Consider the following 26,541-nt stretch of genomic DNA (forward strand, 5'->3'; position numbering starts at 1 on the left):
TGGATCCTTGCCATAGTCCAGTTTTGATAAAATGCAATGTTAAATTAGAGTAAAATATTTGCTATTTTTGTGAAGTAAATCTTAAAAACAGGGTGATGTTTCGTTTCTATATATCATGCACAGTTTTCCCCCTAAATATGAATGTTGCATCTTCAGGTGTATTGGGCTGCCCTAGAACTTGCCTACATGCTATTTTGACCATACTGGAGAATGGTACTGAAACAAGGTCTGGTCCCACAGCGGTTCAACAATCTCCTCATCTAGCAGAATTGTGTTACCAGGTAACATGATATTTCCTGTTTTAGGAAAGCTAAAATGGGGTGCTCTGTATAAATCCAATGAGCTTTCTGTTTGGAGGGAATTGATTTTTTCAGTTTACTAATATAATTTCAGTTTTTAAAAAAACATTTAACATTGCAGTCCTACTCAGAAGTATGTCTCATTGAATTGAATGGGATTTACTTCCAGGTAAATGTGTATAGGATTCCATGAGTAGATCTGAGTTTAAATACAATACTTAATTAGAAATATTTTGGCTAGTATTAAAGGAAACTAATATCTGGATTTCCTTCTTGTTCAAACAGGTGATCTATCAGTTGTGTGCCTGCTCAGACACTTCAGGCCCGACAATGAGATATTTGAGAACCAGCCAGGATTTTTTGTTCTCTCAGTTGCAGCATTTACCATTTTCTGTCAAAGGTACGACTTTTCAAGTACAGTCTCATAATTTTATTTCTAGCAAGTTATTTATAGCCTGCATTTAAGAAAAAATTGTCCAGTAGCACCTTAGAGACCAACTGAGTTTGTTCTAGGTATAAGCTTTTGTGTGTATGCACACTTCTACAGATATTGAACAATTTTTTTTATTTTTTATTTCGACTGTGTCAGAACAACACAGCTACCTACTTGAATCTGGATTTAAGAAACATTATTTACAAGTGGCCTGCAAAATATACACAAAAAATATTAGTTAGAATATTTGTAACATCTACTTCATAAAACTAGTAAAAACAACAAATAACCCAGCATTAGATAGAAAAAACAGATCACAACACCATTTATGTCACTCAGTCTACAACTAGTCAATGAAGACCATGACAGAGAATATCTTCAAGGCCCTTTTAAAAGTATTGAAGAATGAGGCATTCTGGATCTTGATATAGCACTGAATAAAACTTGAAGAGACACCAGTGATCTTACATTCTTTTTTCAATTCTCATTCATTGCTTGGAAGAATCACTTCTTCTGTTTTGCCTTTTTAACAGAATTTGGAAAGTCTCGTCTTAGCAAGATTTGCAAGTTCTTGTCCTGGCAGGGAGAGAAAAGTCATTTTTCCTTTTGTATATTTGTAGGTATCTTAGAGCCACTCTGTGTGCATTATTTTTTTCTAATAAGGTGATTAATGTCCATGTTGTGCAGTTGGAGGGCCAAGAGAATATACATTTCAAAAGTGGCTCCTCTTTTTCAGGGCTTTGCCATTAATTACATTGTGTGGAAAGCTGCTTTACCTAAACAACTTCCCACATAGAGAGCAATGCCCCATTTGCTTACATTTCCAAGCAGCAGATGTGTAACAAATATAACATGAGTCCAACCAACAATGGTAGACTCTTCTGAAGTGTCTGTATTGCTCCCATTCTTGCCCTATCTTGACTTTCAGAGCATGAGATTCCAGCTTTGAACCAGATGTCCTGGCTAATGAAGACGGCCTCTATAGAATTGCGTGTTACTTCACTGAACCGCCAGCGTTCTCACACACAGAGACTCCTGCACCTCCTTCTGGATGACATGCCTGTCAAATCCTACTTAGGTAAATGGAGCACGGAAGGCTGCTCTAAGATTCAAAGACTGCTCATATCTAAAGGGCTCCTTTCCATTTTTTTATTACTTTCCACGTTCATATCTGAATGATATAATGCTTTCCTTACACTTTATAGTGGCTAACTTTGGAAGTAAATATAAGCCAAGGTTTCAGACCACATGAATTAGCAGTCATGCTGTGGGCCGTACTGAGCATTTATAGTACGCTCTATATATTTTATAGCACTTGAGACATAATACCACACACACTATGGAATCATTATAACCTTACAATATTTTAATGCATTTATTAGGCTGGAATTTCCCAAGGTAAAGGTAAAGGTAAAGGGACCACTGACTATTAGGTCCAGTCGTGGCGGACTCTGGGGTTGCGGCGCTCATCTCACTTTATTGGCTGAAGGCATACTGCTTCTGGGTCATATGGCCAGCATGACTAAGCCGCTTCTGGCGAACCAGAGCAGCGCACGGAAACGCCGTTTACCCTCCCGCCAGAGCGGTACCTATTTATCTACTTGCACTTTGATGTGCTTTTGAACTGCTAGGTTGGCAGGAGCAGGGACCGAGCAATGGGAGCTCACTCCCTCGAAGGGATTCGAACTGCCGACTTTCTGATCGGGAAGTCCTAGGCTCTGTGGTTTAATCCACAGCGCCACCCGCGTCCCGGAATTTCCCTAGAAAGCAACATTTTTAATTTTTAAAAGTCTTTTGCTAAGTTTGAATTTGTGCAACTTTGCTTTCATTCATTTGGGAAAAGCTCTCCAAGGAGTATACAAATAAAATTTTCAGTGAAACATAGCTAAAATCCATAAACTGATTTAAAACAAATATGCATTAAACTATCATAATTGAAAGCAAAGATAAAATCGAGAACTTTAACAACAAATATTGGTAACTAAATAATGTCTGAATATGCTTGCTGAAGCAGAAAATTTTCAGCAGCAATCAAGCACAATATAGTGAGGGTGACTGCTTAATGTCATTAAGCAGGGAGGACCAAGCCACAGTAATGAAATGCCTCCTCATTTGGAGATCATGTGACACTTGTAAAATGGCAAGATCCGCAGATCAAAGTGATCAAATAGGTCCGCATGGGGCAAGGCAATCTCTTAAGTAAACTTTTTCAAAATTTCAATCCTCTTAGCTGAAGGTGAAGGGGGCATAGAAGATGAAAGCCGGTCTGTTAGTGGGTTTCTTCATTTTGATACTGCCGCCAAAGGTAAGTCTCGTTGTGGCTGGCTTACTCAGTCCTTCTACTCTGGATTAGAACCTGAGCAGTCTGTGTCCTGTCTTTGCTTTTGCTTATATTGAGAAATTGGTGGCTATGAGCCAGGTGAATTAATTTAACTGTAAACTATTTCAATGTTGTGTCAGCGATCTAAAACACAACTGTTTCATGTACAGCAGGCATGAGCTATAAATCTGTATACTAATTTGCAGTTTGTTGGGCTGTTTATTGCACCTCCCAGGGTCTTTTTAAATAACCCTTTTTGTGGTCAGTGTGACAGAGCTCCTGGTGGGGGGCGCAGGGAGAGAGAGCCTCAACAAACACTATTGCAATCAAACTGCTGTGTGCATGACAATATCTTGGTCGGATAGGGTTGTACAAGTCCAGGATCTGACTATATGTCAAAGACAGGGGAACTCTGTCTCACAGGCTAGATTTGGCCCATCAAGTCTCCCCATTTGGCTCGCCAGGCTGTTTTCTCCAAACCGTGCCTACCTGCCATATGTAAAGTGTGGGGCAAGTAGAGATGTGACAGAAGAAAGCAAGATTGAACTTCCTCTATATCAGCTGGTGCATGGGGAGTTCAATTCTGCTTGGTTCAGGAGCACAAAAGACATCTCCTATGGGGAACTTGCGCGCTCCAACCTTGCAGAGAGCAGGATTGAATTCACCATGCATCAGCTTTTGTGTGGGAAGTTCAGTCCTGCTTGTTCACTAGCTCTCCCCATCACTGTTAGGCCAACACTGAGAGGGGGGCAGGACCACCCACCTGTCCATCACTTGATGTCATTTGGCCCAGAGATTGAGGGTGGAATGAAATAATCTGGCCCTCCAGGCCAAAAGGTTTTCCCACCCTGCTGTAAGTAGATATTTGTGCCTACATCTCACATTCAGGTTTAAATGTTTCCCTTTTTATATATAGAATTAAAATTAAATTATAATCAGAAAGCTCTTTCCATTAAAGCTGCTTTAACCTCTGTCTTCAGAATTCAGTTAAACTCTGATTCTTCCATTTCTGAATAGATTTTTTTTCCTTCCTTAGTACGCAGGAAGGTCTTGAGCATCCTAGACTCAATTGACTTCAGTCAAGAGATCCCAGAACCTTTGCAGCTGGATTTTTTTGACCGTGCTCAAATTGAGCAGGTCATTGCCAACTGCGAGAACAGAAGTGCACGTGGACCAGTTATCTGCAATGTCAAGGTGAGCAATTTCTAGAAACCTCTGTACCTGGCTTCACAGTTTAAGGGTGTAGTGCAGCAAACATTATGTATATTCAGTATGTATATTTTTTATTTCTGTGGAAGATTTTTTGATAAAACCTTAACTCTCCTACTGACTTCAGTATGTCAGCATTTACGTTAGTAGCCTCTCAAATGTGAGAATTAATGTTGGAATAATTTATATAGGCTTTTATTTACATACCCGATAGTGATATGGTTATCTTCAGGTTCATACCACTGTTGTGCCAGCTTCTTTACAAAACACAGTGCCTTATATTGAATGTCTTAAAAGGAAAGCTGACATTTCAAGTTGAACATTGTTGTATTTTCCTTGGCCTGTTTCATTTAAGTTGAACTGGGATGGAAATGAAATTGTGGACCCAAATATGAAATGAATGAAGTGAATCAGAAAGGGAATTAGCAGTGTTTTCATGTTCACAGTTGTCTCCAAATTTTACACATAATAGATTAACAAAAGACACCACTTTCCGTTCTTCAATTCTAGCATCTCCACAAAGTTCTGATTGCTGAAGTTAATGCCCTACAAGGGATGGCAGCCCTTGGGCAGAGACCTTTGCTCATGGAGGTAAGACCACTTAAAATGTGTAAGCTTGATTGAAACCTGGGAAGTTGCCATATACAGAATCCATTTATTGCTCCATTTATCTCAGCATTGTTGACCCTGACTGACTTCAAGCAAGGGCCCTACATGGAGATGCTGGGGATTAAACCCAGGACTTTTTTTGACATGCATAGCATGTGCTCAACCACAGTTGTGGCCATTTCTTGAAAAACAGCTGCACGGATTATTTTACTACTAATTGTTTTTTGGAAGAGCCCAATATTTGTCATTCATTTATATAGCTCTTTTCACTTTATAAATGCTTTCAGATAAATTACTTTGCAATACTTCATTTATTGTGTCAGCAGGGCTTGGATGTAGGTAGCGCTGGCAATTCTCGTCTTCCCTAAGGCCTCCCAGTGACTGTGATGCTGGTTTCACGATGAAGCAGAGCATCGCTTCTAAGGAAAACTGAGACTGAGAATTCTGCTGCCCAGAAGGGGTGCATAGAAAGCAATTTGAGTTGCTATTTAAAGGGAATCTCAATGGGGAGACAACCCACATTCCTCTGATGGCATTCCCCCCCACCCCCCGTTAAGCAGCTCCCCAGCAAAATCCTCAAGCTGCTTTTGAAACTTGGCTGAGTTTGAAAGGCAGTCTTAGGGTTCCTTGGGCAACTGCGGAGAACGCAAACATGTGTGCACACTCCCTGCTTGATTATAGGCCAAGGGTATAATATAAATTAACTTTCTCAGAAGCTACTTTTTAGATATGTCCTTTGCAACTTTGTTTAAAAACAGAGCCTTTTTTTTGGTCTCCTATGAGATAACCCTTTCCTTGACCGTCCAGGAAATCAACACAATTCTCCAGTATGTTGTGGAACGGAACAAGCTCCTTCAGTGTCTCTATGCTAAGCGGCATGCTCTGGAGTCCTGGAGGCAGTTGGTGGAAATCATATTAACTGCCTGCCCACAGGACCTTATACAACCTGAAGATAGGCAGCTTATTATCCGTGATCTCTTACAAGATTTGCATGACAAGGTAAGCCCCTTGAAATGACATGGTATGGTGACGCTGACGGCCAATTTGGGTGTCCATTTTGAGGTTTTTTTAAATGCACAGTTGAATTATGAAATATCTAATGGTTTCCAATCCATTCATATTTACCAGCAATTTCCCCTAACAAAATCTATGTGTTCTGATTACAGATAGGTAGCCGTGTTGGTCTGCCATAGTCAAAACAAAAAAATTCCTTCTAGTAGCACCTTAAAGACCAACTAAGTTAGTTCTTGGTATGAGCTTTCGTGTGCATGCACACGAAAGCTCATACCAAGAACTAACTTTGTTGGTCTTTAAGGTGCTACTGGAAGGAATTTTTTTTGTTTTGACTATGTGTTCTGAGTCAGCTATGCCACTTACTTAGCTTTTGTTACTGTTGCTTCCCAACATCACTTTACAGACTTTTTAACACTTACTCAAGGGAGTTTTGGGAGGCTGGATGTGGGCTTTTGAATGTACCTGGATTGTCATAGCTGTATCTTTCGGATCCGATCAAAGTAGAGAGTTGGGGGGGGGGTCTAGCAAGGAGATCAGTGTTTCTGTACCACACACCGCTTCATGATTGAGACACATTTGTCTCATTGCTATTTAAAATTGAACATAATTGAACAAATTACTGCTTATAGTAATTTGTATTAGAGATGCCTATAGAAATTATGCAGACGTGTATCGCAAGCATGTTCCAAAATAGCAACTCTTTCTTTTGTTCCTGTAAGATCCTGAATGACGATGCTGCTCAGGAGTTAATGCCTGTTGTGGCGGCAGCCGTGTTCACCCTGACCGCCCACTTAAGTCAATGTGTGCGAACAGAGCAAAAGGAGCCATTTGCCGTCCCTTTGCCGGGGCACTCGCAGTTTGTCTTGATGCTGGATGGTTCTTTCACAACACCACCTGGTTCTGAAGGCATGGTGGTGGGATTTGCCTCTATCGGAGACTCTTCTCTACATATCATATTGAAAAAGATTCTGGATTTCATTCTGAAAACAGGTAAAATGACCACTTTAAAATAGTTTCCATAATCTTTGAAGCAGTTGATTGAGGTGCTCCCCAGGTTCTATGGAAACAGATTGGCGTGTGCATTACAAAAGCCAACATTCTGTAAATAAGTTGAGGTGGATAACAACAGAATAATGGTTTATGTGTGCTGTCTTTTCCACAGTATAAATACCCTTTTTTTTCTGTCTGAGCAGGTGGTGGCTTCCAGCGAGTGAGAACACACCTGTATGGATCACTGCTTTACTACTTGCAGATTGCTCAGAGACCAGATGAACCAGACACCCTAGAAGCAGGTAGAATACAAAATGGTGATGAAAAGAGAACATGTGCTGCATTTGCAACTATATTGGATCTCTTTATATGACCAGAGTTCACAGTCCCATACTTCCCCCCCCCCCCATTCTCCATCAGCAATAATAACTTTATTTCTGGGGGTTTTTCAGGCTTCCCAAAACCATTATTTCCCAGTCCCATATATGTATGAAGCTGACTGGTCAGTTTTATTTCATGCCCCTAATCCAGCCTTTGATTTCATCTATGTTCATAGACTGCAGTGACCCAAAAGTGTGAATGCAGTGGTAACTTTTCTTCTGTCACAAGCACATTTCCATTGAAGGCATCTTGTGTCCTTTCACTGAAGTAAATATGTGTGTGTTTCCCATCAGAGTTCATCCGAAGAAGCTTTTTTGTTCGTATTCTGTTACAAGTAACGTTCTTTGCTGAGGGATCTATTTTCTCATTTGAACATTCCAGCTAAAATACTCTCCTTTTCCCCTCCCCATAAAGGCATATGTAGTTGTTCGCATGCTCTGGTACATTGTTTCCCCTTTAATTTTGTCCTTTTCTTCCTCTTTATAGCAAAGAAGACCACGTGGGAGTGTTTAACAGCGCCTGAAGATGCTTACAGTAAATTGCAGAGAGAAAACATGGCAATTATTGAAAGCTATGGTTCTGCCCTAATGGAGGTGGTCTGCCGAGATGCCTGTGATGGTCATGAAATTGGACGGGTAAATAAAATAAGATATTCTGTATTTTAATTTTAAACAGGTTCAAGTCACAATTGATGTCTTAATTTTGGAACATTCAAATATTTATTAAATAATTACTTGACAGTTTAGATTTTTTTTTAAAGTAGTTCAGTAAGTCTTTCATATCTTACGTACTTGCTTTTGGTAATTATTTTCAAGTGATAATACATATATACCAGGTGAAGTGTGGTAAACGTTTGCTACCTGTGCCTGAGTAATGTAGCTGTTAGCCTTCTTTCCTTGTTACATCATTCAGTTTTTACAGTTGGAAAAAATGACTGCATTTGTACTTAAAGTTGCTTCTATAGCAGAAAAGGTAGTAGGTAATGAAGAGCAAACATAATGTAAGCTATGAAGGTTGGGAAAGAATGCCCGGTGTTTACTCTTGTTCTGTTCTTCATTTTTAAACCTGTCCATATAGTTTCAATGTAGTTCACCAGTTTGTGATGAAACATGGTTAATAATGAATAGCATGTACATAATCATGACCAACCAAACTGGACATTATAAAAAAGGTTTTGGCCACTAAAATTAGCATCTACATTTGCCATCCCCCTTGATAATGTCTACCCAACTCTTGATGTCACAGCAGTCAGTGATCTAGAGTGGAGGTAGGTTAAATGCATGTTTTCTTAGACATTTCTTAAATCTGCAGATTAGTGGCCCATTCACAGATTTCATTTATTATCAGAACTTTTAAAATAATGTCACTGAAAATAAGAAAATTTCACTAGTTTTCGCTTGAAACTGGGACACCATTTTTTCTCTCATCTTGCATTCTAGCAAGATGTGCAGCTGCAACTGTAGACTAATAACTTCCTATAGTACAAGATTTGTTGACATGCTTGAAAATGTAAAACATTAAAGTATTAGGAGCCGGCATCATCTTGGCTAGTCTGCAGATATTGTACATTGATTACATAATTTTTGTATCTTTTCTTGAGGAATTTAATCTTTCATTTTTATTTTTCAGATGCTAGCACTAGCCTTGCTTGATCGCATCATCTCTGTAGATAAACAGCAGCAATGGTTGTTGTATCTCTCCAACAGTGGCTATCTAAAAGTACTTGTAGATAGCCTAGCAGATGATGACCTCAAGCTGCAAAGCTTACTTACACCCCAGCCTCCTCTACTTAAAGCACTGTACACCTATGAGTCAAAAATGGTAAGTTCTTAATAACTGTTCAGTGACCTGGGGTCCACACAGCCAAATCCTGGATTAATAATCCAAGATATGCATGAGCATATCTAAAATAAGTGTATTTTAAATCATGTCCATTGGCTGGGTTAAATAAACGAATATAATTCAGTTTTTGTGTTTTAACTTGAAGGTATGTTTTAAGGTTGCTGACAGAAAATCATTTAGTGTTGCCACATTAAAAAAAATAACCTTTGTTCTTTTTAAAATTCATTTTCTTTATTTTTTACAATATGTTTCAGGCATTCCTGACCAAAGTGGCCAAAATACAGCAGGGAGCACTAGAGTTACGTAGATCTGGAGTGATTGTGAAGCTTGCCCAGTGTCAGGTATATGACATGCGACCAGAAACAGATCAGCAGGGGTAAGTGTCATACAATTTGTCCTCAGAGTTATATCGCAAGTTGCGAACACATCCCGAGAACAAAATCTCTCAATGCTGAGGCCCCACTCTGTGGTTTACAACGATTAACATTTATATGCCTTCATTGAATTCATGCTGCTGTGTCAGGAAGGATCCTATCCAAACAGGTATAAGTATATTAGTGGTAGTGCGTGTTTGCTGGAGATGTGGTACAAAATTATTTCATTATAAGTAGCTCTGCAGCCTTTGACTCCTGTGCTGCGCTGTTGATAGGAACCACGCTCTCTTGAGATGACTGTGCCATAAGATTTGGATTCCCTTCTTGCAGACTGAGGGTGTAAATATGTGAATCAATTATATTTCTTAAAGCTATGTCAGTCTCCTCCGCGTCTTTGATTCTTCAAAGGAGGACAAACCATGGGGAGCTCCTGGAACCCACTGGACTTTTGCTACCACTCGACAGAGTGTGGGGGCAGCGCTCAGCTTTCATAACTTTATGTTCTGATGAGTTGCTGTGATTTTTTTTTAAAAATCTACCAGTTACGTTCTCATTTTCTTTTATCTCCTTTCTTCAGAATATTTGGAATGCGAGAAACCCCCGTCTTTATTCCTGCTCCTGTAGAACGCTATCGCCAGATTCTTCTGCCAGCTCTCCAGCTGTGCCAGGTCATCCTCACATCAAGTATGGCAGAGCACGCACAGGCTGCAGGACAGGTAAGGGGATGTGCAAGAAATTCCTAGTGGTGTCGGCTATCCGTTACTGTTACTCCTTCCCACAGCAGACTTCATGTTTTATGTTTTGTTATTTCCAAGCCTCCTCTACTGATACGTTGTCCTGAAGTTCTTAATTGTATTTTAATTTTATTTCTGTATATACTTTCTTGTTTCGTTATAGGTTTTGCAGTTCCTAATATCACATTCAGATACTATCCAAGCAATCTTGCGGTGTCAAGAAGTCAGTGTGGGGTCCTTGCAAGAACTGGCCTTGCTGACTGGGATAATCAGCAAAGCTGCTCTGCCTGGTGGGTACCTTTGGCAGCCAGTTTATAGTTATTCTAATCTTGTTATTATTATTATTTGTTTTATTAAATTTGCTTAGTAACATAACATTATTATATATATTCTATAAAACAAAGAATACAGAACAAAATTCATTCATACTACAATGCCTAACTACATAACATTAATATATATATGGTTTCTGAAAAATAGGCTTACATAACAAAATCAATTCAAAATACCACCTGGTTTCTTTCTTTCTTTCATTTATTTATTTGTTTATTTGTTTGTTTGTTTGTTTGTTTGTTTTCTTCCTCCCTCCCTCCCCACTCCAGCCCTCCCCACCCCCTGTCAGGCCTTCCTTCTTCATATCTTTATCCATGTACACAGTCTGTTCATTTGAGCTTGTATGTTAGGGTTGGCTTCCCCTCTTTCTAGTCATTCTAATCATTAACTTTGTTACATACTGTACAAATATCTCTTTCACCAAACTCACTTATCTTCATAAAAGTATGTGCAAAATTTTGACTTGCATAGAACTGAATAGGCGTGGAAAGTTCACAAAAACTCTTGGGCTAATGTTTATGTGTCGCTTATTTGATTATGCATTCTAACCAGAAGAAGAATAAAAATAAGTATTGAGCTCCTATTGTATTATATTTCATTAGGAGCACTAGGTGATTTTGACCTTGATGTTACTGAAGGGATGCAGATTGAACTGCAAGGACATATTGGGCGATTTCAGGTATGCAATTTTATGATCACAGCAACTGTTTCGTGTTAATGGTTTGAATTCAACTCTCTCCTCCCTGGCATGACAGACGTGCAATAGATAACAAGCAGCTATACCTGGCAGGTGGAAACAGTCATCAGTTTCTCTACATTCCTTTGATTTTCAGCGCCAGTGCTTGGGCCTCCTAACAAGGTTTGGTGGTGGTGATAGATTGCGTCAGTTTAAGCTGCAAGACGATCAAGCAGAGGGAGACAAAGTGAACAAGAGGGATGAAATTGAACTGGCCATGCAACAGGTGAGCCTCAGCTGAGTAATACAACTAAAAGTCCCTTTTTCACAATGGTAAAATGTCTGTTTCTTCTTTTCTCTGCCATTATCCTAAGGATGTGGTAGAAGTGACCATGCCTGCACTTTGTACTTGATTGCTGTTAACTTGCTTTTCATCTTCCTCTGCAGATCTGTGCCAATGTGATGGAATACTGCCAGTTGCTCATGATGCAGTGTGCCCCCACCTTCGAGCACACAGTTTGCCTCTTCACTCCTAGCCTGTCTGAGACCACTAATCGAGATGGACCTCGACAAGGTTGGTTTGGGTTTTACTGGTGTAGAACAGGGACTGTATTCCAGAAGCTGAGTTAACACTGGCAAGAAGTTAACGAACCTCACCATGTTCTTTCTCATATACTGAAGATTCCCTTTACATCATGTTATGAGATGCTGCAGGAAGGTTTGAGAAATTTTCTATGGCGGATCAGGCTTTTAAAGAGCTTATTTATTATTATATCTGATATATTAGTCATATCTTGACAGCAGTTTTATATGACAGAAATAGTAATTAGGCTTTGAAAATCCTGCCCGGATAGCCGTATTTGGTTGTGTGAAACATCTATCACAAAATAAGTTATGCGGTTACAGTGAATTTATCTTCCAGTTTGTGTATTAAATAAATTTCAAGGTTTATAAATTTAGGCTTTAACCACCGCCCCTCAGGGAATTTAAGCTAATTTTTAAAACTTGGATTGTAATCTGTTTTAGATCCACAAGCAGCGGTGATTCCTTATTGGCGTTTGCCTGGCTTGGGTATAATTGTCTATCTGTTAAAGCAGAGTGCCAATGACTTCTTCAGTTACTACGACAGCCATCGTCAGAGTGTTAGCAAGTTGCAGAATGTGGAGCAACTGCCACCAGATGAGATAAAGGAGGTAAACAACTTCTGTTCTCTTTGAGTCTCCTTCAGATTTATTATGCAAAAGAATGTATCATTATTGTAAATAACCAGTTGGTGAAGGAAAGCTTAGTAAATGCATCAGTGGCCATAACATTATTCTAAGATTCAAGAAAAGCATCCTGTTGGGTTTTTCTTTCAACGTCTATATTTATACTTACTAACTCCTAGAAGGGCTAGTGTGAGGTAAACTTTCTGGGTTTAGACAAATCTAAACATTTTTACTTTCCCTGATAGAATAAGATGACATAATTAAACTATTTTTCCCCATCAAACTTTGCAGAGATTATCAGGTTAGGGATTAGTTTGTCTGAAAATATGTAAGTTGATTTCTTTTAAGAACAAAAGCAGTCATCATAAATCCAAGGCTTCGCATTAACATGTTTTTAAGTTTTCTGTAAAATAGGATAAAGTCAGACTTTGTGTGTAGCGGAGTCTGTAGGGCTCCTACACACTTTAGTGAACAAGCTACATGGTAGTATGTCTAGTATGTCTTTATATGTGTGTTTGTTCTTTTCACAGTTGTGCCAGTCAGTTATGCTTGCTGGAGTTGACAAAATTTCTACTACCCAAAAATACATCTTGGCAAAGCGACGGTTGGTGAAGTTGATCAACAATCGAGCCAAGTTGCTTTCTCTGTGTTGCTGTATCTTTTGATAATTATGATAAGACACTGAAAATTTTACTGGTGAAATTTCTAAGTCAGCTTTTTTAAAAAATTGGAAATTCAGAATTTGTTCATGAAATCAGAGGGAGAGAGGGGCTTATTCATCAATCTTCACACTTTAAATATTGACTTTTCTAGATCATGAAACCTTGCAGGGTATGGTACCCAACTAAGCACTCACTCCTTGCAAACCTGAACTTGTGATGTTTACTTACAGATAGATGGAAGTGTCTCCTTCATTCAGATATGTGGTTAACAATGAATAATTTATATCACAAAACTGCATTATCAGTGGTCATTTTGGTTTTATCTGTAAGTTGCCTTGAGTCCTGTCAGGGAAAAATGCAGAGTTTAAATATGATGGTGTTTATGGTGATGATAACAATAGGACAGTATCAACAACAGTTTTGTCTCCTACCTGTGTTTTGGAAATATGCATGAATGTTGTGGGGAAAGACCTGCCCTGGAGAAATGTGGTCTTGTTTGTGTTAGTACTTAAAGATGGTTAAGTTTTCTAGAACAATGTTGAGACAATATAGGGGCTCTTAGGAGCCCTCATTTCCAAATTCTCTCTCTCTCTCTATGCATTTTCCTTTACTAGAAATGCTTGCAGATATTATAGAAACGTGCCTTTTCATTCTTTGGCGGCACCTGGAACACTATCTGCTACACTGTACCCCTACGGATTCTCAGGATTCTCTTCTGGCCTCCAGGAATCGAATCAAGAGCAGAAGATTACAAGGTAGTTTTCCTCAGACTTTTAGGGGTTCTTGTATTATGCTGTGTGATTAAAGTTAGACACTAGGTTATGACAGTGTAATTAAGAATTCTGAGTGGTTTTTAGCCTGCTTTAGTAAGTTTAGTAGTAACAATTTTTTATTCAGTCATAAACATTACTTTTGTTTGGTGCAAGCAGCATGTTTGAATGCAGTTTTGGCTATTGCTGCACCACAGTAGTGCAGGGAGGGATTTCTTGCATTGATTGGACTGATTTTAATTGGATTATCAAACACAGCTGCATTAAAAATAGATGTCTCTTGTTCAACAAAATGTACACTGAAGTACTTTATTATTTTAAGTTCAGCAAACTTGTTGAATGTTGTAAAGCTTTGAGCTACCTCCTCAAGAGGTGAACTCAATAGGGCCTTTCAGGAGGAGTCCTTTGGGGACTAGCCAAGTAGTTTTATGGAGGTGGTAGATGGGCGACAGGTAACATTGATAAGGGAGTTTGATGGGGAGAGATTCCACCAACAAGGTTCAGATCTCCCAAGTCATTGGAGTTGACTACCTTTTCCCTATATAGTGTGGAATCTTTGTCTGTGCCCCCATGTGTTCAGATACTTTATGACACTGATTTGTGGGTTGTGGAAGCTTAATGATCCCACCAGCTGAAGCCAGGTGTATTACTGTTGCACCTGCATACAAGTCACAGAAATTCAGATCGTGGCTTCACCAAGTTGAAAGCTAGAGCTTGACTTAAAGGAAAACCAGTTTGGTTGCCTGGGACAAGTAAGTCACTTCTACCTGTATGTTTTGGTGAAAAATTAGGATAGGAAGATGATACGGTATAGAGAGGCGATTACTGTATAGACAAAACAAGCTAGAAATCTTAAAGCACAATCCTGTCATAAGTGCTCTTGAGCTCAGTGGCACATAGGCTACAGTCCTATAAATTGTTTTATGTTATACATTTTGAAAGCTTGTTTTGTACCTAAAAATAACTATTATCGTTTTTTTAAATTCCAAGATTCCTTCAGTTCAGATCCTAACTTTGATTTTAAAAGTGGATTGAGCAGAGTGAGCCAACTTGATATAGATCAGGTAAGATCTTTCAAATAGTCTTTTCCGGAAACAGTGGCTCAGTTCACACATAATGCTAAGCTAAACCTTGGTTTAGTGTGATGTGTGGAGTCCTGAAGAAGAGGCTGCACCTACTCCTCTTCTGGTTCTGCTGCTGCTTTGACTTTATCTGCTCCAGACAAACGAGCTGCAACCTAGTTCATTTTTCTATTTGGGAAGAAGCATAGAATTAACTCTGATGAATTTATAGACCATCACAGATAGGTAGCCGTCTGCCATAGTCAAAACAAAAAAATTCCTTCCAGTAGCACCTTAAAGACCAACTAAGTTAGTTCTTGGTATGAGCTTTCGTGTGCATGCACACTTCTTCAGATACACTATTGCAGTCCTTAAGAGTCGTCAACAGGCTCATCACAGCTATCTGCCAATCACCCATTCCTACCACCCTTCTGAGTAATACCCCTCCCCACCTTCTCACTATATAGAAGGGTCTGGTAACTTCTGTTTCAGTGTATCTGAAGAAGTGTGCATGCACATGAAAGCTCATACCAAGAACTAACTTAGTTGGTCTTTAAGGTGCTACTGGAAGGAATTTTTTTGTTTTGATTATAGACCATCAATCATGCTTCCCATTGTATCTTGCATAATTACTGAAGATGACTAGTTACATTTTCACTTCTGGATGAGATCCTTCTGAAATAAAATTTAAAAGGAGTACATTGTTAGATTGCAGTTATTTCTGAGCCTTTGATTTTTTCCTAACAGCTTGAGAAATAACTCATTGAGACCAATGTTTTATCATTCAGGGGTTTGTGATATGCCTTCCCCTCACAAAGCCACATAACTTTAATTAGACTTTATATGAGAGCTGGTATTTCTAAATAAGAAAGAAATGTATGTATGTTTAAAAAGCAGGGTGTAATGAACAGAAGTTACATTATTTTTTTCTCCACTCCTTCAGCTTCAGATTGAAGCCATCAACAGTTTTGGGGAATCGCTGCAAAAGAAGCTCCTTGACATTGAAAGCCTCTATTCTAAGGTCCGATCACGCTACACTTTCATTCAAGCACTCGTTAGACGTATCCGTGGACTACTGAGGCTATCAAGGACCTGAAGACTTATGCTTTTGCCTCACTGAAGTTGTTTTTTGTACAAGTGTCATTTTCTAAATTATGGTCAAAACTATTTTGCTATATTTTTTCATTCAAATAATGAATCAGTTTTGTGTAATTCTTTCTATTTCCACCTATTGAAGGGGGGGGGAATAAACATTTTTAAAATAACATACATCCATACAATCATCTTGAGTAGAAGCAAAAACAAAACTATTATGGAAAGGAGATGTAATTTAAAAGAACAAATTAGATCAGAAATGGGATCTTGGCTGATTTTTCACAGCTGTAACAAGTACAAACCATGCCAATGGGAATAAAGATTGTTTTTTTGGGATTCAATTCTTTGATGATTGCCAAAATAGAAGTAGAAAACCAATCAACCCACTACATAAATAACCGCTCTCCACATCAGCTGTACTCTTGCCTTACTGCTTCCAAAAGAGAAGTAGTAATAGTTTTGTAGTTTTGTATAATATGCAGTTAGGGATAAAGGGAAAGCAATGTATCCTGGGGAATCTAGGTTACCAGATTTTACTTATTTTATTGTGTACGTATTCACTGTGAAAACTTCTCCATTCAAAAGTGGATGATGTGCTTAAACCATTAAAATCCTTACTGATTTTAAAACTTAACCCTCATGTCACTATATCCGTTCATCAAAAATGTAAGAGAAATATGAGGTGTTACTTCCAGAAGAGTCTTTTTTAAATAAGGCCACAAAAGCCTACCAAAACAAAACAAAAAGATTCTTCAACCTGCTGTGGGCTGGCTGTTGAAGAACATTTCTCTGCTGGGCACAAAGAGATGATTGAGTGCTCATTCACCTGCATGCAATTCCATGTTGCCTAATTACCAGCTGAATGTTTTAATTACAAGGCTGTTCCAGACTATACTTCCAGGGGACTTGACAGCTGCAGGTTATCCCTGTGTGCACCCTTGAGGATCTTAACCTGATGCATACATAGTAGAGTGCTATTTTTTTTTCTAAAAGCTTATCATGAAACACTTTGGCTGAGGGCAATGTTGTGCCCAAGCAGTATCCTGATTCCTGAATCGCCTCTGGAAGCCAATACTGAAGCGGACTTCTTTGCGGTTTAATTTCTGCTTGCCACTCATGATTACAGAGATCATGCATTAGTGTGTATAACACCAACCTCTGCTTTACCTTCCTATAACAAGTTGCCTGCCTGTCAAGCACCATCCTTTGCGCACTGGGGACTAATCCTACCAAATGTTTATTTGTATGGGAAGATCCTAGACGCTGCTCCCGTAGCATGAAAGCGCTAGCCAGTCCACGGGGGTTTTCCCTTCAGCCAAACCGACATGCGCGCATCCTCACCACGTGAATCCCCTCGTGGCGCCACGCGGGCCAAGAACTCTTCGCCCCGCCCCCCGCCGCCCACTGTGACCCCTCCCTTCAGCGGTTCCCGCCTCCTGCCGCTACTTTCCAGCAAGGAAGCGGCATCTCGTTTCGAAACGGCAGATTCGTCACGTAGCTGTTTAAATCGTGAAAAGATTTTTTTTTAAAAAAAGGGGGTCGCTGCCACACGATCCCACCAGCCTTAGCACCTGACAGGAGTGGCGGCGGAAGCCCTTTTCAGCCCCGGCGCCTCGTGTCGAAAGCCCTAATCCGAGCGCTGCCCCTGCTTTGCTCTCCGTGTGCCCAGCGGCTGTGAGGGAGGCGGTCGACGTGGAAGCAGCAGCTTCGCGGCCAACTTCCGGGTTAACGGCGGCGGCCGCGGAGGGGGTCGGCGTTTTCTCTGAGAGGGAAGCGACGCGGGAAAGCAACTCAGCCATGGGTGAGGAAAGGGCGCGGAGGCGGCCGGGCTGCTGAGGGAGAAGCGGGGCGGGTGAAGCGGTGGCGCAGATGCAGGCCGGGCGGGAAGCAGGTCGCCTGGAAACGGCGGGGGCGAGAGAGAGGAGCGTGTCTCTCTCCCCCCGAGGGAGGCCACTCGGTGCGCTGCGTTTCCCCGGGATGGTTCTCGTTCCCGTGTCGCAACAAGCGAGCTTTCCCGTCACGCGGAGTTGCCCTCAGGCTGGGGCCGTAGGAAAAATCCCCTCTCGCTGCAGCTCATTGGGCCAGACGTAGCCCGGGAGGGAGGTGCACCTTCGAGTGCCCCCCCCCCCCAGCGGAATCCTCCCCGTTTCCCTTCGTGTAACGTCACGCGGCGCCCTTTCTCCCGGCCGCTGCTGAGGAGGCCGGCTTTCCTTCGCCCGGCTGCTCTGCCGTGGGCGGGGAGGTTCCTTCGGGGTCCTCGCCCACCTGGTCCTTGGCCTGGGCTCCCGCGCCAGCTCCGCCTTCCTCCGGCGCGCCTCCCAGCGCCACCCGAAGCCACTTCGCTTTAGGGAAGGACCTGGGAGCAGCACACCCACCACGTTCCTCGGGGAATCCCGTAAACTCTCCAGATGTTGTTGGACGCCAGGTGCTCTCAGCCTCTGCCTATCTGGCCAGTGCTCAGGGATGATTGCTTACCCTACAGGAGGCTTTTTTTCTTGGGCTGTCTGGTTTCACCAAAGTAATTTCCTATTTCTGATGATCAGAAGAAAAAAGAAATGTACAGTGGTACCTCGGGTTACATATGCTTCAGGTTACAGACTCCGCTAACCCAGAAATAGTACCTCGGGTTAAGAACTTTGCTTCAGGATGAGAACAGAAATTGTGCTCCAGCGGCACGGCAGCAGCACGAGGCCCCATTAGCTAAAGTGGTGCTTCAGGTTAAGAACAGTTTCAGGTTAACAGACCTCCGGAACAAATTAAGTACGTAACCAGAGGTACCACAGTACTTGAAGATTTTGTAGATTGCTGTTGTTCAATAAATAATTGTTAAGGCTCTGCCTGTTGAGTCTTCATTGGTTTATCAGCCTTCTGAGGTACCTGTGTGGCCTGCTCCATAATGAAAGACTGCTTTTCTTCTATAGTGCTCTTAATTTGGGGTAAACAGATTTGGGTGGAAAGACAGGCCCCAGTAAGGGATGCTGCACTCCTGCCAACTAATGCTGGGAGAAAACAAATCGTAATCCTTGGCATGGTGTTATGTCCAAATGGTTTGTTTTGATCCAGCAGGCTACGATTACTAAATTAAGGAGAAATCTTGGTTACAGATTAGGGTTTGGTCGGAATGAAGCAAACCATGATGTAACACTGGGGATCATAATTTGATTCCTCCCAGCTCAGGAGGAGTGACATGTGATTTTGTTCTTACACAATAAATCATGGTTTATGGTTTACCATGTTTTAAGAGTGTGGCCAGTGCTCTTTAGAGGTAATTTTGTGAAATCTGAATGATACTCTGTGGGTGTGGTTGGAGTGGTGGTTCAATTAGCAAGGGTGTGATTGTAGGCTTCTTGGGTAGGGTCCTTTTATTCATATGACACTGAGATAGCTCAGTTGGTAGAGCATGATCCGTGTTGTCCCTTTTACCTATACAATTCTGTGAGGTTTCTGTGACTCTGGTATTGAGGAAGTTTATTTGTTTTGGAAACTCTCCAGACCTAGATAGGGGAGGGAGGAATTGAAGTTACAGCAGAAGTCTAATAGAGAGTCTACCTTGCCATGTAGACAGGATAGCTCAGTTGGTTAGAGCGTGCAGCTGATAATGCCAAGGTTGCAGCTGCATATTTCTGCAGTGCAGGGGGTTGGACTAGATGATCCTCAGGATCCCTTCCAGCTCTGATTCTTTGTCCAGATTATAGTATAGCTACAGGAATTATAGGGCACACTTGTAGGAGCCTTATACAAAACAAGTGTTGAACAATCTTACATTCTGTTCTTCTTGGAGAAGAATTTGTATGCTCTTATACTGAAGCGTCTGTAACCTGAAGTATGACTGTAAGACCCTTCCCCAAGAAATCTGTCTTGTCTCTTTTCACAAGAGCTTTGGAAACAAGCTGTTAATATTTGATAGTCTATGATAATGCAGTTCAGTTTTGACAAATATTCTTGTTCTCTATAGGTGGGTTTTTTTCAACCATCTTTTCCAGTTTATTTGGTACGCGGGAGATGAGAATTCTAATTTTGGGATTAGATGGAGCAGGAAAGACAACAATTCTCTACAGGTTGCAAGTTGGAGAAGTTGTGACTACCATTCCTAGTAAGTGTTCTTCTAAATGTAACACAATACACCACATGTAATGCAATGCTCTATGTTCTGTTCACTCATCCATTGTTAAATAAGGTTTAAATGTGGCAAGCTCAAATTACTGAAATGCACCTAAAACAGATGTAATTTGATTGACATTAGTCTGTCTCAGGACATAATGGAGGAGTGCACCTTTGGAGGTAAAGTCAAACTGTTGGAAGGTTGCAGCACCTGCTGTGGCTGATAGCCAGATTGCACATGCCCACAATTTTCTGCGTCTGCGCAGATGCGATTTCCGGCATTTGCACAGATGCGATTTCTGGCGCTGCTGAAGCGAGTCCCCGCACTGTGCCAGTTTAGGGCGGTTTGGTTCAGGGGTGGCTCATGGGCCGGTTAAATGACCCCCTTGGGCCGCTTGTGGCCCATGGGCCTTAGGTTGCCTACCCCTGCTGTGGAGACTGATATGGGAAAGATATGTTTTGTTGCGGCTGGGGCAGATGAAGGAGTCCAGTTGCGCTGCTGCAGATGCACCATGGTGTTTCTTCTCTCTGTGCTCCTCCCAGTGACACTGCCTTAAATCACTAAAAATTAGAAATTCAAATTTCTAACTCTTTGATAGCACAATCCTATTGATGTCTGTTCAGAAGTAAGCCCCACTGAATTCAATGGGATTTATTCTTGAGTAAATGTTTATAGAATTGCAACCTGAGTATCTAACATTAATGCTAAAGAAATGTGTATTCAGATGAGCAGAACAAATACCCGCTAAATGAGCCTATGGTTTGTTTCTAGGTCATCCTAATTAGAAAATCAGGATTGTAGGAGGGATTCACCTAAGAAGCCTTGCCAGTGGAAGCCTGTGCAAGGACTTTCCCCTGAGTAATGGGGCTTCCCCCCCGCCCACCCCAAAAGTAGCTCAGAAGGGAGTTGGGAGATTCCCAGAGCAGAACATGAGGAAGAGAGAGTGGGTCATTCCAACTGGCAAGTCAATGTTTGTAATAGCACGTTGAAATTCCACCCTGTGATTTTTGCTGTGTTATGCCATGGTAATGCAGGGGTGGTGGACTGGAATGGCTTGCGGGCTAGATCCTTATTTCCCCTATCCCTGGAGGCACATTTCTCAGTGAGCCATTTTTACCCACCTGTTGTAAATCAAACTGAGCACCCAAAGGAACAAGCTCAGGATTGGTGCTTGCAAAGTGCAGTGCACAGCACTTTGCAAACCCCAACAATGCCCCACGCACAGTGCTTTACACTGCACAACCGAAGGGTCCTCACAGGTCAAATGGGTAGACCTGGCAAGTCTGATGATGCTTGGGGGCCTGAGGTTCTGCAACACTGTGGTGAGACATAGTTAATGGTTTATCACTGAATGCGCAGATTGTTCCCATTTTGCTCCTTCCCACTAGCAACAAACCATGATTTTCAGCTTAGCATCTCATATGAATTAGGGGACACGGTTTGTTCTTGGCTTATCAATCAGTGTTCGTTTGAGTGAAACAAACCATGACCCCCAACATAGATGTAATGCTATGTCAAGGTTTATGGTTCATTGCTCCCACTTGCTAGTGGGGAGGAGCATAGGAGTGACTGTGCATTCACAGTAAATCTTTAACCATGGCTTCTCATGATGTGCAAACACACTGGGTGGCTCTTGTCCAATCCCTATCCAATATTCTTTTACTCAACTTTTTTGCTTTGTATGAATGACAGGTAATAATAATAATTTATTATTTGTACCCCGCCCATCTGGCTGGGTTTCCCCAGCCACTCTGGGCGGCTTCCAACAAAGATGAAAGATACACTAAAATGTCACATATTAAAAACTTCCCTGAACAGGGCTGCCTTCAGATGTCTTCTGAATGTCAGGTAGATGTTTATCGCTTTGACATCTGATGGGAGGGCATTCCACAGGGCGGGCGCCACTACCGAGAAGGCCCTCTGCCTGGTTCCCTGGCCTCTCGCAGTGAGGGAACCGCCAGAAGGCCCTCGGAGCTGGACCTCAGTGTCCGGGCAGAACGATGGGGGAGGAGACGCTCCTTCAGATATACTGGACCGAGGCCATTTAGGCTTTAACCTTCAATGTATAGAGTGCATTATTGACTCATAAAATAGTGTCTTGGAACAGAAACTAACATGTACTATTAGAGATGTTGTATATTCAGGTTACAACAATATGATTAGGATGGCAACATTAAAAACAACGCACTGCTAAATTACTTTTTTCTTTTCCAGCAATTGGTTTCAATGTTGAGACAGTAACCTACAAGAATCTGAAGTTCCAAGTCTGGGACTTAGGAGGACAGACAAGCATCAGGTACAGCACATCTGGAAAAAAGCACAGGAATGCAAACCCAGGACATTGCGGAATTAAGAAATTCCGCAATGATTAGAAAAGAACATGATCTGATGTTACAAAATTGGCATGATTTTAGTTAGGTAGAACATATTTTCTTACTGCTAATTTGTCAATACCGTTAAAAATCTGATTTCTAAAATGTTTATTATGACATTCCAGTTTGAAAAAATAACTTCCCATGCAGGCAACCGACTTACTTCAGCAGAGCTGAGCATACTTGGTAAATTTCTTTGTAGGTTTGAAGCTACTTAACCTGAACTTGACTTTATGTGCCCTGCCTAAGATTTATTTCCCTTTTTTGCCACTAAAATTCCTAGATAATGGAAAGTAGACTGAATTTTTGAAGGCACACAAGTGTTACTGGATCAGTTTATGACCGCTTGTGACAGAAACAGGAAATAGTGTGAGGGTTTATCTGCTAGATATTAGTAGGTAAGACAGTCTTTCAGTGGATATTATAGATTGCATGTCAGAGTTCAGTTTTTTCCTTTATCAGGCTTATAATCTTCCTAAATTTAATCTATGGTTATGCCTGAAAAGGGTAGCCAGGAAATGTCCTATAATTATGATTGAGCTGTGATTGTTTCACGTGATACATTTTAAATAACAACATGTTTATTTTCCAGGCCGTATTGGAGATGTTACTATTCCAATACAGATGCAGTCATTTATGTAGTTGACAGCTGTGACAGGGACAGAATTGGAATTTCAAAGTCTGAGCTTGTTGCCATGTTGGAGGTAGGAAACCTGAGGTTTTTGTTCTTTTGTTGTTGTTTTTTAAAAAAGATAGTTTTAGATACTATCAGTGAACTTAGCAAGGTTGGTCCATTTCATAATTGTTTTACTATCAACCTGAGACTGTTTTAGATCTGTACTGCTGTTTCTGCAAATTTTCATGTATTTATTGGTGAAAATGTTTTTTTCACACCCAACCTGTTGCAGCATCTGTGTATCCCTTGGAATTTTGGAACTTCACATGTGTTTCATAAGTTATATGCAAATACAGAGTGTTTGATTTCTGTACTTGTACCACATGAGCAAAGAGTAAGGACTGGGATGATTCTTGTAATTTTGCTCGAGTTTCTGACTGCTTTCAGTTAAGAACAGTGCAAAGGGATTAGGGGCACCGCAGGAGATTATATACCACTAGCCTTTACTAATTTTTTCACTCCTAAGCATGTTTTAAGGCCATGATGATCCATTAAATGCCTTTTTCTACCCCCTGATCTTATACTAGTGGCCATGGAAAATTCAGCTGTTCAGGCAACTGCACATAGAATACATCTGGATCAGGTGTGGAGAACCTTTGGTCCTCCAGATGTTTCTCCCATCATCCTTGGCCATTGTCTATGCTTGGTGGGGCTGATGCGAGTTGTGGTTCAGCAACATCTGGAGGGCCCAAGGTCCCCACCTGATTTAGATGCATGGTTATAAGGATAATACATTTGAATCTTCAGCATCTGAACGTAAGCGCTCACACCTAATACTGTAACATCAAATACAGCCTTATCAATGGAACTTCTCATATAGTGATTTCTAATGCAAAACTAGCAGGAAAGGAGAATTCTTAAATACTTTGTTTTTTAAAATTGTAAATAAAAAAACCAAACCCATAACTGAAAATCAATTTTTCAGTCAGCCTGTCTACTGTGCTTTAGGTATTTTGCATGACTCAAGGCAAGACTTAATGTTACACTTTTGTGACATAATCTGCCATCTCTTTTAGGAGGAAGAACTAAAGAAAGCCATTTTAGTGGTATTTGCAAACAAACAAGATATGGAACAGGCTATGACCCCAACAGAAATGGCAAATGCACTTGGACTTCCAGCTCTGAAGGATAGAAAATGGCAGATATTCAAGACATCTGCAACCAAAGGCACTGGACTTGATGAGGCAATGGAGTGGTAAGTACCACAGGTGTTAAATTCTTAAGGTTGTGTATATGTAGTATAGAGCCTGCTGGGCTACAAGGCATCTTGCTGTAAATAAGTCTTCATAATTGCTTTATCATTATATATACATGTAATCACAAAGCTGAATCTTTCTAGGTTGGTGGAGACTTTGAAGAGCAGACAGTGAAATGGACTTGGAAGTTTCCTTCAGCTGTCATATGAATGAAATGCAATTCTGTAAATAGGACTGGCCGAATAACTTTTGAAAGGAATGAGGCTTCTTTGCATTGTAAATCACACTGAATCAACTGAATGTTTGTCTGTATACTATGTTTAAAATACTACATTCTTTTTTGTGTAAGTTATGTAACATCAATTTTTATGACAGTCATATAACTGATAGTCCATGAGAATAAATTGGAATAAACATTTGCTACTTGGAATTCTAAGTGTTTGAAACTATTTAACACTAATAAATATATTTAACTATCATTTATCTAGATTTTTCTGTTTCATGCCTGTTGCCTTTCATGTGTTCCTTTTTGTAGTTAGTAAAAATGTAAAGGGACCCCTGACCGTTAGGTCCAATGCCATTTACCTTCCCGCCAGAGCGGTACCTATTTATCTACTTGCACTTTGACGTGCTTTTGAACTGCTAGGCTGGCAGGAGCTGGGACTGAGCAACGGGAGCTTCCCCCGTTGTGGGGATTCGAACCACCGACCTTCTGATCAGCAAGCCCTAGGCTCTGTGGTTTAGACCACAGCACCACCCACGTCCCTTTTTTGAAGGGATAAATAAGTAGTCTGGGTGGCATTATCCAAATGATCAGAACTGTTGCAAGATGAAGCCTTGATACTTGATTGTAATGTGGGGACCCTTATTAGTGCTGCTTATACAGTTCTTTGTTTTCTTACAACCAATAGTGGAACCCTGGGCAGTTAAGTATTTTGCTTGCAGTGTAACCTGTGAAGGAAAGCCTCAATGTGCTCAAGATATATATGCTTGGAAATGGAGCTGTTGTGGAGAGAAGGCAGGTTCAGAGCTAACCAGGAAGTTCTGCAGGTATTTGAATATGCTTATTTAATGTATTGAGGGCTGTAAGGACTCAGTTGTGATTTGAAGGAAGCTATGTATCCTGAAATATTTTAACTGAGGCCAGTGGAAAGCACCTAAGCCAGTGGTTCACTTTAGATCTGGAGACATTCCTATAAATTGCTAGCCGAAAGCTACAGAATCACTGTACTTGACAACCAGGTGGCTTTTTAAAAACCTAATTTGAGTTTTTTAAATGAAGACTGCAGAAAACTAGGAGAAAGAGGGATGTTACCACATGCCTCCATGGTATGATTCACCTTGTTGGGTACTGTTATCTCCTTCAGCAATCATTCAGTTGGGTTTTTTTAAAGCTACATTTCTCCAAAGCAATCAGCACAAGGGTTCAAAAACAATGGAAAGAGTAGCAGCACTTTGTCATGAAACCAACACATAAAAATGCATCTCCATGAGAAGAATTGAACAAGGGTTCAAATCACCCAACTAAAGTTAATCAGGAGAAAATATTTCAAAGGCTCGTTGAACACATTTCATTAGAAAAAAACACTGTATTACCACAAACTGTACATCACTCTACAGTGAACTATAGAGCCCTGAAAGGCTCAGCCTTAATAATGTATCCTCTTAAAGAAACATTTGGAGAGAAATTTTAAGGCATCAGTTGAATAGGTTATGTATAGATTAAAATTACAAATAAATAATTAGTAATCCATAAGAGAGCTGGTTTTTTTGTCGCTGTAAGAGGTTGTTCTTCCCTGCTGTGGTTCTTAGTATATACTGTTATATGTTGAAACATCCTCTAAATGAGTCTGGCAGGGAAGAGCACTTGCTGCTGCTGCAGTTGTTGTCTCATGTTCTGTACAGCATGGAACATTTATAATGGGAGTCATGTGATAGTTTCACTCCACCATTGCCAAGTCTTTTAACGCATGGCTTCTTGGTTTTTTTGCTTTGTAACCAGGCCGCAGAAATTCTATTTTTCTCTTTTTTGCTTCAATTTTATTCTTGTGTCTCTTCAACTTCTTCTTGGCAGCAATGTCAGGATTAGCAACAGCCTAATAAGAAAACAGATAAAAGTCAACATGTTCACGTTTCCCCTATACAATCTGAAGTTGCCTGGTTTCAATAAAATTCTCTGCCATTG

General features: G+C 40.7%; 3 protein-coding genes across 7 annotated transcripts in view; 2 read left to right on the forward strand and 1 right to left on the reverse strand.

Moving 5' to 3' along the window:
* NUP205 (nucleoporin 205) overlaps positions 1-16,644 on the forward strand; it is a 32,389-nt gene extending 15,745 nt beyond the window's left edge. For all 3 annotated transcript variants that reach the window (XM_083698512.1, XM_083698514.1, XM_083698513.1), the window contains exons 22-43: positions 157-281; positions 585-699; positions 1,661-1,810; positions 2,963-3,037; positions 4,089-4,246; positions 4,772-4,852; positions 5,678-5,869; positions 6,604-6,874; positions 7,078-7,176; positions 7,742-7,890; positions 8,885-9,076; positions 9,352-9,473; positions 10,049-10,187; positions 10,369-10,495; positions 11,141-11,217; positions 11,372-11,500; positions 11,662-11,788; positions 12,241-12,407; positions 12,953-13,076; positions 13,711-13,839; positions 14,845-14,918; positions 15,859-16,644. In XM_083698512.1, coding sequence (XP_083554638.1) covers positions 157-281; positions 585-699; positions 1,661-1,810; positions 2,963-3,037; positions 4,089-4,246; positions 4,772-4,852; positions 5,678-5,869; positions 6,604-6,874; positions 7,078-7,176; positions 7,742-7,890; positions 8,885-9,076; positions 9,352-9,473; positions 10,049-10,187; positions 10,369-10,495; positions 11,141-11,217; positions 11,372-11,500; positions 11,662-11,788; positions 12,241-12,407; positions 12,953-13,076; positions 13,711-13,839; positions 14,845-14,918; positions 15,859-16,011 — 2,975 coding nt within the window. In that variant the 3' untranslated portion in view covers positions 16,012-16,644. The remainder of the gene's footprint in view (positions 1-156; positions 282-584; positions 700-1,660; positions 1,811-2,962; positions 3,038-4,088; positions 4,247-4,771; positions 4,853-5,677; positions 5,870-6,603; positions 6,875-7,077; positions 7,177-7,741; positions 7,891-8,884; positions 9,077-9,351; positions 9,474-10,048; positions 10,188-10,368; positions 10,496-11,140; positions 11,218-11,371; positions 11,501-11,661; positions 11,789-12,240; positions 12,408-12,952; positions 13,077-13,710; positions 13,840-14,844; positions 14,919-15,858) is intronic.
* A 948-nt stretch (positions 16,645-17,592) lies between these two features.
* Positions 17,593-24,835, forward strand: ARL1 (ARF like GTPase 1). Of its 2 annotated transcripts, none has more exons than XM_083698824.1 (6): positions 17,593-17,811; positions 19,966-20,103; positions 22,327-22,408; positions 23,077-23,188; positions 24,177-24,355; positions 24,500-24,835. In XM_083698824.1, exons 1-6 carry the CDS (start codon positions 17,808-17,810, stop codon positions 24,528-24,530), a joined length of 546 nt encoding a protein of 181 aa, XP_083554950.1. In that variant the 5' UTR covers positions 17,593-17,807; the 3' UTR covers positions 24,531-24,835. The 2 variants fall into 2 exon arrangements, with proteins under 2 accessions (XP_083554950.1, XP_083554949.1); XM_083698823.1 differs by having other exon boundaries at positions 17,672-18,567; positions 18,794-20,103.
* Positions 24,836-25,903: 1,068 nt separating this feature from the next.
* UTP20 (UTP20 small subunit processome component) overlaps positions 25,904-26,541 on the reverse strand; it is a 59,740-nt gene continuing 59,102 nt past the window's right edge. For both annotated transcript variants that reach the window (XM_083698511.1, XM_083698510.1), the window contains exon 62: positions 25,904-26,452. In XM_083698511.1, coding sequence (XP_083554637.1) covers positions 26,297-26,452 — 156 coding nt within the window. In that variant the 3' untranslated portion in view covers positions 25,904-26,296. The remainder of the gene's footprint in view (positions 26,453-26,541) is intronic.

Source organism: Podarcis gaigeae, assembly GCF_964106915.1.
Source record: "Podarcis gaigeae genome assembly, chromosome: 10".
Classification (NCBI taxonomy): Eukaryota; Metazoa; Chordata; class Lepidosauria; order Squamata; family Lacertidae; genus Podarcis; species Podarcis gaigeae.

Coding starts and splice junctions, on each gene's coding strand:
- ARL1 (XM_083698824.1), top strand. Junction 20,104..22,326: donor AGTTGTGACTACCATTCCTA/GTAAGTGTTCTT, acceptor TTTCTTTTCCAG/CAATTGGTTTCAATGTTGAG. Junction 23,189..24,176: donor AGCTTGTTGCCATGTTGGAG/GTAGGAAACCTG, acceptor CATCTCTTTTAG/GAGGAAGAACTAAAGAAAGC.